The 12,132-nt window shown below is 49.1% G+C and overlaps 1 protein-coding gene across 1 annotated transcript in view; it reads left to right on the forward strand.

The window, feature by feature from the left end:
• The window catches only part of NOS1AP (nitric oxide synthase 1 adaptor protein), a 28,724-nt gene that overhangs the window by 2,383 nt on the left and 14,209 nt on the right, over positions 1-12,132 (forward strand). Inside the window, exon 2 of the mRNA XM_021543658.2 lies at positions 1,402-1,473. Coding sequence (XP_021399333.2) covers positions 1,402-1,473 — 72 coding nt within the window. The remainder of the gene's footprint in view (positions 1-1,401; positions 1,474-12,132) is intronic.

Consider the following 12,132-nt stretch of genomic DNA (forward strand, 5'->3'; position numbering starts at 1 on the left):
TCATGTATATAATATCACCCTGAATGTTTGCAGGGGCCTCCTGATTAGCTGCTCCTTTTCCTCTCCACAAGGGAACAACTTTCAAAAAACCAAGAGTTTGTAACCACATGCTAAAAAACAGACACAGCTCATGAACCAAATGCTCCTGAGAGGGTCACTAAACTCTGTGAACTGCCCTCAGTCCCCACCAGCAACAGCAGAGATGGGCTGTGTTACCCTGAGGGAGCTGACATCCCCACTGGGCCCCAGCAGCACCAAACCCAGCAGCTGCCCTCCTGCCAGGGCCACTCCCAGCACATGCTGTCACCACCCTCTCACTCAGTGACATTCTTCCAGTCCTCACCGATGTGCCCTGGGCGTGCAGCTCTTCCCTCAGAGCTGAGCCACAGCACTTTACAGCCTCAGCAGCCTTTGCTGCCCACGCGGTGTGACTGTCCGGGACTCCACAGGTTTTCCTCATTCCCAGGGCTGAGCTGGCAGCTCTGTGCCTCCTCCCTTCAGCAGCGCAGGGCACTCCTGTGCAGCCGTGCCACCCGTGCTGCCACCAGTGCCACCAGGCAGCAGCTGCTGCCTCCTGCCAACAGGCGCACCAGCAGGTTCTGCTTTGGCGCACGAGGGGAGAGTACAGGCACAGGAGGGAGAAATGCAGCAGCAGGGAGCTGCCCGTGGGTGTTCCATGCTAACCTGTGCAGCATGGGCAGTGTGCTGCCATTCCTTTCAGGAGAGCAGGCAACCAGCTCCAGGAGCTGGAGCTGTGGTGCAGGGGTGGAGGTGGAGGTGATGGGAACCTGCCCTCTGCCATGTCACCCCAGTAAGAGACTTTGCTAGGACTGGCAGAGACACTGGAATGCAGACACTCAACCCCAAGCAGTGTGGTTAGGGCTGCAGCTCCCCTGAGCAGGGTTGTAGGACACAGATTTGGGTGGGTTTGCCAGGATTCTGCAGGCAGCTGAGCTGGTCCAGCCAAGCAGGGACAGCATATCAAGAAGCAGTATGGTCCAGACTGAAAACTTCAGCTAGAATCACAAGGCTTTTCCAAGAAAGGTGTTTGTTGTAAATCCTGGAAGCTTTACAGCTCTTTCAATTTTGAGCAGGTATAAGGAGGAACAATGGATAGGCAGTCTCATCTTCAGACACACAGGATCATGACTCAGTTAGCAGCAGACAGTGCCCTGCAGAGCACTGGTAAAGGCACGTCCAGAACCTGAATGAGGTCAGAGCCTCACACCCAACCTCAGAAATCCCCAACGTGATAACATTGTCTACAGCAGATATTCCTATCCTGTCCTGGGTCAAAGGAGTCCAAGCAAGGAGGGACTAAGTAAATGAGAAATGTCTGTTTTGAAGAAGAACCATGAACTTGTGCATTACTGCACAGCCATCTCACGTTGTGTCTTTCAGTACATCGGGAGCTTGGATGTCCCCAGGCCCAACAGCCGCGTGGAGATTGTGGCAGCCATGAGGAGGATCCGGGTGAGTTCAGAAGAGCTGAGCCCCACAGAGTTAAAGCTTACACTCCCTGGAGTGCCTTGGTTGCAATCTACTGTTCCACATTCCCTCCAGCCCTTCCTATCTGGAGCTCAAATCTCAGCCCAATCAGGTTTGCAACAAGCTTCTCCAGGAATTCCCAAGGCATTTTAGCATAGCCTCATCCTGTGCTCTCTGCAAAGGGATCTGTTATCAAGACTCAAATGTCTTGATAACAGCCCTTTCCTGTACTGAGCAGCCATGGGGCTTCTCCTCAAACCTAAGAGATTTATTTCGCCTGTTTGGAATTTTGTGTGCCTCAAAAATAAGCTGGACACAATGTGCTTCACAAAAGCACTTGAGTTCATTGACAGTTCCAAATATATTGTGTTATATATTGAAATATCAGTGCCCTGATAGGTGTGATTGATGTAAATCCCATCTGACTAGATGTTGTGGATTCTGCTGCTCCTAGAATAATTTGCTGCTTTCCCCATGCTCCAGTAGAGTTTTACAGTTCCTGTTTCTCATCACCAAGCCTGCTCTCTTCCTGTTCATCCCCTTTATTCTGCAGAGCAGCCTGTGAATGGTCCCCAGATTTAGCTGTGATTAGCAGGGTTGGGTGGCTTACATCTGCTTCGTGTATAACCAGTTCAAGTGCATCTCCCCCAAAAGGCAGTGCAGCTGTTGTGTCTGGCTGAAGTTTTGCAGGGGTCTTAATTCTGAGGCTCTTCATATGTCTCACATCAGCTGAAGCAAGTTTGAGAATCTTCCATTTAAAGCTTTGAAGGGATTATCCTATTTCCCCCCTCCTTCCCCCACAGTGTTTAACCATCTAATTTTCCTTTAGAATAGTGTTTTTTAAACTTAGCCTGTAACTGGCTGGGGTATTCATCTCCAGCCAAGCTTAGAAATGACATTCCCCTCCCTTTGCCTGCTCAGACTATTAGCACAGCTCTTGCTCAGAACACAGTTCAGCAGCAGTCTAAATTGCCTGGTTATTTATGGAACAGGTGAATATCTGTAGGAAGTAAAAGCAATAGGTGAGGACTACCAGGGCAGTTTAGGTGCTGGCATAATTATTGGCAATTTTTCATCTCAATCAATATTTATCATCAGATTTGACACTGTACTTCTGCTGATCTATGACACCCTTATAAGAAAAAACAAATAGTATTTTAATATCACTTAAAATAAAATATCACATTCTGTTTTCACCACTGCCACAGCGGTACCCTGCTCAGAGCCTTGGCAGTGCAATAGCATGCTTGAGGACCACAAGAAACATGTAAAAAACCCATTCTGCAGTCCTGGTGCCATCACTTAATCTTGTCACACAGGATTTTTAAAGTAGGCATCCAGTAATCTATACTGAGTTTTTAATCTTGGAAGCCCATTCCAAAAAGGGAGGGCTTCCCTTTTCATGTGCACATTGTACAGCAGGATCTTATTCAGACACTTCCTGGCTGCTGAGCGGAAGATGCTCCTCTATTGAAGATAGTTAATTGGCACTGATCCTTAATTAGAGCATAAAGAATGAACTGGGAGGTCTTTGAAGAGAATTCTGGTGCACAGAGTACCCAACCTAGGAACTGAGGGAAGATGGGGGTTATTTATGTAGCATTCATTTGCATGCAGAGGCCTTGTCTGTACTAGAGTTTTTTCCCATGGACTCTAAGCAGCTCCAGTTACAACTGGGAGGAAACAGTGGAAGAAGCTCTTGGGGGAAATGAGTATTTTGTTCCTATGTAATTGTGAGTGGCCGTGCCTGTTTGCAGTGCAAGAGTGAGTAAGGTCCCACAGCCCTGCCAAGTGTTGGCAGGGGCATGTCGTGGTGAAGCTTTGATCCTCTGTGCACTCCAGTGTTCCCCTGGAATTCTCCACTGGAGCAGAAGAGAAAAGTCGTGCAGTCCAAGCCCCAGCAGAGCATTCCCTGTGCTGTTCTGGTGCCACGGGAGGAGTGGGAGCCATCCTGGTGCTGCTGGAGCTGGCCCAGGGCTCAGGAGGGCTCCTACTGCTTGTGCTGCTCCAGAGCGAGCAGGGAGGAGGATGAGGAGTCACAGCTCTCTCTTGCAGGCTGTGTCAGAGCTGCTTACTCTGGTTACTCATCAGCAAATGGATACAAGTGCCAAAACTGCCTTGGGGGAAAAGCCTCCAGCTGCCGTCCTGAGAGGGTCCTGAGGAGAGCAGCAGCACCAGGTGACGAGTCTGCTCCTTGGCATGTTCTGTGTTTTGTACTGGGCTCTTTTACCAGTCCCTGGTGAGTTATACCAGGGATTCTGGATCAGTGGGATTCTCTGTGCACAAGCAGAGCAGTGTGCCTGCAGACATCAGGATGTTACTCCCAGAGAGCCTCCAATAACAAGTTTTAGCATCAGCCTGCTGAAATCATGACCTGCTCTCTGGCAGTACGTATTTGAGGGGCAGGCTCTTAGTAAAGCTTAAATCCATATTCTGGGCTGAATGGATGCTTGTAGAATTGCTAGCAATACTCCATTAGTCACACTGTAGATCCCATTTCATAACAGACTGGAAAGCCTTGTCTCATCATGTTCTATGCTTCCACTGGAGAGAATGCAAATGCAGTAGGTAGAACAGGGAAGCTGCTGTTCTTAGCTTTCCATTATGCAGAGCTAGACAACTTTAAGTTTGCTAATCCTCCCAGTGGATTATTAGCTGCCTACAGCTGCCATGTTGTTATTATATGATCAGAGTTCAAGCTAATCCCTCTACCTCTTGCCCTGGCAGGGGAGGTGATGAAATGAGTTTGCAGCTTGGATAAATACACTGTACCCTGACAGGCACAGCGAGGGCCTGCTTAGGAGAGTCCAGTTCATCTCAGAGCTCCCAGCACCCCAGGCAGGTGCTTCCCCACCTCCCAGGGAGCAGCATCTGCTGCCTGCAGCTGCCCCAGGCCATCCAGGTCTGGGGTCTGGCAGCTCCCGTGCTCCATCAGCCTTCTGGTGGAGCTGGCTTCTGCTGGAGTGGATCCCTCTGCAGGTATTGGAGCCTTCCCAGCACTCCAGGGAATTTGTGTACAAATCAAGATCTCTCCTCCTCACAATTCAAGCGGTAGCTAATGTGAAGATGGGTTTTGTAAAACACAAAACACTTCCTTGAAGCTGCTGGAGTTGCTTGGAAAATCTTAGCCAGGGAATGGATGGCTTCAAGTGCAGGGTTAACATCACCACACATCCTGCATGCATTCTCCAGAGCCAGCACTGACCAGAGGAGAAAGTCAGCTGTTCCCTAGCCAGAGCACCTCTACCCTCAGTCCAGCACTTCACAGCCAGCTGAGCAGGCCTAGTGCTGCTATTTTGAGTGGGGAGCTGTACAAGGACACAGTAGGAGTAAGTGACAAAGCCTGTCATCCCCAGACAGCCTGCTGCCAGCAATTCCCCAAGACACTCCATTTATCTACCTTCAAGGCACAGAATCAGTTTTCCCTGGAATCTGCACTTAAGAATCTCTAAAGCCTACAAATTTCAGTTTTGTTTGGAAGGTTTAGCTTGGACTTGTGCAGGTATTGACGCTCAAAAAGGAGCCAGATGTTGGATTATTTAATCATTCTATAAGGGAACAGCCAGCTGGTGCTGTGCCCATCCAAACACCAGGATGAGCAAACAGGAGGCAGGCATCCAGACTAATGTGTCTTCTGTTACCTTCACATTTCTTGGGCTTAATTTAATTGAGAAGCCTTTTTCCCCAGAGGCCAGTGTGCCAGAGAAACTGAAGCATTTATAAATCTCAGTGCAGGATACATGAGAAATGCCTGAACTCTCCTTGGAATGAGAACTGGGTTCTCACTTCAGCCTCCCTCTTATCCTGATCATTCTTGCTGCATCCCTCTTTGGGCAGAGCCTCAGCACTTTGCAGTTTCTTCACACAGGATTTGAGTGAGGAGGTGCAATCCAGCCACACTCTAAGTCAGACTGACTGCCAAGTATCAACTGGTGGTGTTGAAGTGTGACATGACGGCAATTTAAATCAGGATGAGTAAGTTACAGTCCTGCTGCACAAACTTGTGAAGCAGAGGCAGCAGGGACAGCTGCAGGGAATCTGCCTCTGCACTCCAGAGCTCCCAGCCCCAGAGCTGGGCTGGCTCACACAGCACATTGCACTTAAAGCCCTGCCAGGCTGTAAATTCCAACGGTTCAGGAGCAAATATGGGTGTGATTTATCTGCTCTGCCTACAGAAGGAGAGGAACCAGGTGGACAGATGGCAGAGGGCAGGAAGACTGCCTTCAGCCCTCTCAGTTTAATTTATTACTGTGTGACAGGTTTCAAAGGTAGAGATGTTTCATGGCCTTGTCCAGGAGATTGTTCTAGAATACAGTTTCCTCAGTTTTCCCAGGCAGGCAGAAGTTCACTTAGAAAACTGCTGCATTAATTCCTCTGACATATTCTGCCTATAAGTCCTTCCTGGGTTATTATGCTCAGAGCTATGTTTTCCTGCCAGCTTCATGTTAATCTGAGCTGGAGTTGTGAATCAGAACTAAAACGAGAAGCTGAATTCCCAGCTGGGTTTCTTGGTTAGTCTCTGCAGCCTCTCCCTCTATAATGAAGATATTTGGTCAGCTGTAGCTGAGGCACAGACTCAACCATGGAAGTGCAAACTGCTGGAGCTCTTGCCCTGGGGTACAGGCCTCTGTAGCTGCACGCCAGGAGCTGTTGTTGTTGGGTGGGAGTTTGCTGTGCTGCAGTTCCTGGAGGGTTTTCCCTTTCAGCCTCTTTGGAAGAGCAACCAAATGCTCAGCTAATGATAGCCCTGGGCTGTGACAGATAACAAGTCTAGTATCTTAAAATACTTCATCAGCCTCAGACTGCTGGGGTGGACCTTTCTTTAGTTCTCAGAACACCATGCACCTTCCTTTCATTTACAGGAGGATGCAGGAGAAACAGATGACAGTTGTGACAAGGTTAAGGTGTGAAACACAAATATCTCTTCGTCCTTCTCCCCCAGACATTGTATTCACCCCAGAGTATGCTATAAGAAAGCATAATTTTCTAGGATACCTTCCCTGCATCTCTGGAGAACCGTGCAAGGGTTGTTTACCCTGCTAAGTGTTAGACACAGCCTATGGCCTCCAGGAGAGAGCTGTGGCAGCCAAGCCAATATACACACACATGTACAAACTTGCTCTGGCACCTTCTGCAGAAGGTCTGGTGTCAGTTCTGACTCTTCTCCAAAGCAGAGGTCTAAGAAAGGCTCTGCAGCTTTACAAAGTCAGTACATGATCAGCCCACAGCACTGCTCAGCTCCAGGTCCCAGAAACACCAGTTACTCCCAGGGTCCCATCCATGAGATCAGGCATCTGAACCAGCTTAAGGTTCCTACCACACAAGATTAAGCTAATTGGGTTTACCTTTCCAGGCCCTGGCAAAATACAGCAAGTGTTTTCAGGATAGTAATTAAATGTTAATTGCAGCTAAGTTTAGCCCTAATGCCTCATTAGTTTGTTTTCCTGTTTGTTGCATCTATAGCAGAGTCTCCTGCACAGGGGTGGGGATCAGGCTGGGCTTCCCGGGAGGCAGGAGTCCCACCACATGCTCTGAGGGTCTCTGAGCCTTGCCAGAAAGTTCTTACCTGCTCCTGCCCAGGGCAGGCAGCACTGAAACCACCACACTCAATGCACATTCTACTGCTCCACACTGCAAATGGCCCCCAGGTTTGTTCCCACAGTCTGTTTCCTGGTCTTTAGGAAGATAAAGCAGGACAGGGATGCCAGTTTACCTTAAGGGATAGATACGTTATGAGTCTTACCTGCATGCAGCACAGGATGCTGAAGGAGCTGAGCCCTCTGGCAGAATATCTGGCAAGAATCCATTTCTCCAGGCAAAACAAGTGGCTTCAGTGTGAGAGTACAGGAGCTGCAACCTCCCAGGCACTGCTCCTCACCCTGCTCCCATCCTGCCACTGAGCTCTGCAGCCTCTCCCCCTCCCCAGCCTGCCCTGCAGCACCCATTAGCCAAAACACCAGGTGGGACAAGATCTCCCTGCCATGAAGGGCCCAGGAAGGGTGGGTCATGCAGGTGCAGCTCCTTAGGCCTCTCTCCATGTGTTCTCTGGTCACCTAGACAGGCTCTGGTGTGCTCCATGCACATGCTGCTTTCCTAGCCTTACAAAAGACTAATTAAAATGTAGAAGCTGGTTTTCTAGAAAAATTGAGTCTGCCTTGTCTCAGACAAACCCAAGCTTGTTTTACCCATTTTGTATTATCTTAAAACAAAGGGAAGAAGCTCTTAATGAGCTGCTTTCTGCAGTGGCATCATGCACAGTGTTTCTAGGCAGCATTGTGTGACTGTGGTGATGAACTGACTATGCTCAGTGCATCTTGAGTGGGAGGAGAGGAAAAAACACCTCTGAGATGACACAGGAATCCAACCTTCTGCTCACTGCTGGGGGGGTCTCACCGTGCAATAGAGCTGCCCCACTGACTTAGAAACTCCCGCAGATTTCAACCCTGCTCATCTCCAACCCTAAATCACTTCTGGACTTCCTGCCACAGAATAATTAGTTACCTTCTGTCACTTAACCTCTGAGCTGAAACGAGTGGGGACTGGTCAAGCTGTGAATACAGGTCACTGTGCCAGAAGGCAGCTAAGGGATTTTTGGTAGCCACGTTTCACGACCCAGTTTTTGAGGAGTGGCCGGTGACTGGAGATGCTTCAGCTCCTCCACCCCGTTCAGAGTGCTCGGTGCAGGGCTGGTAACAGATGGGTGGAGGGATCAGCCAGTGAAATGTGTCATCTCCAGGCAACGGTGACCTTTAGTGCCTTCCCCAGAGCCCTCAGAACTCCATGGCTTCTCCAGCGAGGGGATGGAACCAGTCAGGCACAGTCATTCTGTTTTGCATAAGAGTCATGGTGAGTTGGAGTTCAGTTGAAGGCTAATAAAAGCAACATTTAAATGGATAAAAGCTAAATTAAAATGTTAGTGCTAAATAGAACAAGACAGAGCTTTTTGTCTGATGCTGAATCTTGGCAATGAAGCAGGTACCTTTTAATTGTAAAATAAAGTGGCTTAACAGTATTATCATTATATTACTGAAGCATTTAATTTCACTAGCTAAAATATCACCATATGAGATCTCTGCAAAGCTTTTATCTAGTTTGAAATAAAGAGACTTTTTCACCAATTATGTTACTGGTTGTAGAGTATTACAGAGATGAAATATAATGGCTTTCAAATTACATTCTGGTGAAGAACACTCAACCACGACTCAAAGCTGCTTCTTTGTTGGTGCCTGGAAAAATGTAATTGAGAAGGTAACCAGAGTGCAGAGAGCACATTGGATTGGCTTGGTACCAAGGAGCTGCCTAAATCTGAGTGGCAGCTGCAGGGGCACAGAGCTGGGGTGGAGCAGAGACCCTCCCTGTACAGCCCATACAAGTGCAGGGGTGGATTTCCACCAGGGCAGGGTGATAACGTTTTAGGAACAAAACAGAATAGCCTATGAAGATACAAACACTTAAATCTGTCCCATGATTCTCTCTCTGTGCAAAGAAAAATCTGAAGAAAAAGTCATCCTGTGGCTACAGAGTAATGCTCATGCTTTGAGCCTCTCTGGTTCTCAGGTTGAGTCTGTGCTGGACACAGGAGGAGGCAGCCAGGGCACAGCAGTGGGTGCCCCTGTAGATGTTGTCTTGATTTTGTCCCATGCAAGGGCCCTTTGTACTTCACTGATCAGTGTTCTGAGGAGAGGGACCCTGAGGGACTGTGACCACAAAGCCAAATCCAGCCCAGGAAAATAAGATTGGTTAACAATAGCTTGGTTCTACACTTGCTTTCTTCAATCTGCTTTTGCTCTGTAGCAAATGAGGCCTGAAGGCAGACAGAACCCATGCTACTTTACATCGTACTTTGACAAGCTATTTCATGTTTTGACCAAATAGCAGTGTGATAAATCTAAAGCATAAAAGTCTTGAATGGCTCCCTGGAAGGAAGGATGCTTTGATGAGGGAGCAGGGATTTTTTAAAGGCATTATGGAATGGTTTTCTTTCTTTCCTGCAGCAGTGATTAGACATTATTTAAATGTCTTTTCCCTGGACCAGATGGGTTATTTGGACTAATTGGCAGCTGTCTGACAGCTTTCAGGACACCTGAGTCACTTCCCACTTCCTCCATCCTTCTGTCACTGCTGCTGCAGAGATCCTGCCTGCCTGGATCTGCTGGGGGAAGGATGTGGCCCTGTGCATTGAAGGAGCATCCCAGGCCAGGGCCCCAAATCACCCTGTTCCCTGCACAGCCAGGTCTGATGTACTCCCTAGAATCCCACCAAACCTGAGCTCCAGGCTTTTCTTCCTAAAAATCAAATTATTTTTGTCAGATGAAGAAGAGCAGAGGGACATGTTCAGGCCAGGTGCAGCGTGGTGGAGGGTGAGGCAGTCCCAGCTGCTTCAGGAGGGTGTAAGGCACACGGGTGCTCTTCAGGCTCAGATGCCACCTGCTGAGTGTCCTTGACCTGCTGCAGAGCCACACATGGCTCAGGGAGCACTCACCAGGGACCTGCTCAGTCCTGCTGCAGCCTGTGCTCCTGCTGTTAATGGTTACAGGGCACAAACTTCCATCCCAGGCACATTTCCTATTTTCATGTTGTTGCCCCCCAGGGCAGTGCTGGTCTCCTGCTCGTCTCGCTTCCTTGAATCCCAGCTGGTGGCAGGAGCTGTGAGCTGGGGCAGGGGACTCTCTGGGTTAATCACTGACCTGTGTGTGAGCAGTGCAGAATGCATGGATGTCCACAGCTTCACACCCCTGCTGACACCACTGCAAGCCCAGGGACACGGGGAACAGTGCTGGGGGGAGAGAGGAGCCTGTGATGTTCTGGTACAGTTTTGGTGACAAGACCTCAGTGACAATGAATGCCGAGAGCATAAAACCCTCTTTTTCCATAATTTCCATATCTAAATCCAGGCCTTTCTCTCATCATGATTCACTAATCTCAGTAGCTCCCCTGAGGCTAATAGAGTCCTTGAACTGCTTAATATTCTGGAGTTTTGGAAATGACACAATTAGACTTGAATTTTCTTTCTCTTACAGTAGCAGTCTTGTTTCCAAATTTGTGTGAAGTTTCCTGGACAATTTGAGGAGAACCCAGAGACTTGCCTTTAAATTTAGGAACTGCAGTTTTATTAGCACTCAGTAATTTCTAACCAAGGCCCACTTGGAGAGAAGCAGCGTGGGAGCTGTGCTGTGCCTGGCTCTGCTCGGGGCTGCACATCTGGGTAATACTCATCCTTTTGTGCAGCACCTGGAGGTCGACTATAAGTCACTGGGTTTTCTGTAAGAAATGTTTGCTCAAGTGGAACTGCTGGAGATCGATAGTATTAACAGCTACAGAGAAAAAGCCTCCTTCCCTGGCAATAAAGCAGGTTATTTCTGTCCCTGAGTGTCTCAAACCAGTCCATGGCAAGGCTGTTCATGGCACCGAGGTGTAGCAAGGTTCAGCTCACCCAGGGCAAAGAGCTCATTGCCCTGCAGGAGAACAAAGCTGGATTGCACTAGCAAAGGAGTCCTGAAGGCTGGTCTGCACCCAGCAGCACACTCAGCACCCCCCCATTGTCATTCTGGTCTAGTTTGTAACCAAGTGCTGGTTCTGAATGCAAATGGAGATCAAGTCCTCCTCCTAGCTTGGATTCTGCTTGCTCAAAGATAAAGGTGCCAAGTCCAGCTTCCTGACTCTGCTGTAGATATGGAAAGGAAATGCTAATTTCCTTAGAAGGTGGCTAGGAGAAATGGCAAGACAGAGAGCTGGAGGACAGCACCCGAGATGCATATGGGGTGTGATAGCAAGTCTGGAAGCCAGGAGATGTTCCCTCCATGCAGCGTTTACACAGAGCAGGTGTTAGTCATGCAGATGTAGCTTCTCCAGATTCTCAACAGCAAACTAGATTGCTCCTTCTCCTTTGGATAGGTATCCATCCTGGGAGGACCTGCTGAGCGCCCTGAAGTCACCAAGACTCTCAGGAGGAGGCTGCAGAGCAGCACAGTGCTGGAAATGGAGAACCCCAGCAGGTCACACCTGGCCCTGTTGGGAGCCAGGGCTGGGTTCACTTGGTTATCAGGCTGAGCACATGGGCACTTCTCTGCCCCTTCCTCTGAGCCTCCCCTGCCTGCCCCAGGTCTCAGGAGCACTGACATTCCCTCTCCATCCCTGCACTCAGAGCGTGGTTCCCAGCCTGCTCTGGCTGCTTTCCCTCTGCACTGCCATCCCCCTTCCCTTGGACTACCTGCACTAAAATAGCATCCTTACATAAACACAAACTCTTGCATTATTTAGAGGCCTAATATCCCAGTACCTGCCTTTGTCAGAGTCTGTACATGGCAGTGGGATTAGGCTTTCTCCCCATCTCTGTGCTGTGCCAGTGAGTCCCTGCCAGGACCTCATTAAGGCCCCGCCCCACACTCTGCAGTGCCCAGCCCTGCCTGGCTCCCATGGCCACAAACTGCTCTGAACAATGCTCTGCTCTCCTGAAGAGCACCATCACAAACACACCTCTTAAAAGCCACAGAAGAACAAAATTGGCCTTTTATTCTCTCTCCAAACAAGCAATAAACACCGCCTGGCAGAGACAGAGCAAAGCATCCCTGTTAATCACCCCTGCCCTATCTCCCCCTCCTGCTTTTGAGGACTCCAGCTCCTCTTTTCCCTCTCTGCACAGCC

The sequence above is a fragment of the Lonchura striata genome, chromosome 22 (genome assembly GCF_046129695.1).
Source record: "Lonchura striata isolate bLonStr1 chromosome 22, bLonStr1.mat, whole genome shotgun sequence".
NCBI classification, from domain to species: domain Eukaryota; kingdom Metazoa; phylum Chordata; class Aves; order Passeriformes; family Estrildidae; genus Lonchura; species Lonchura striata.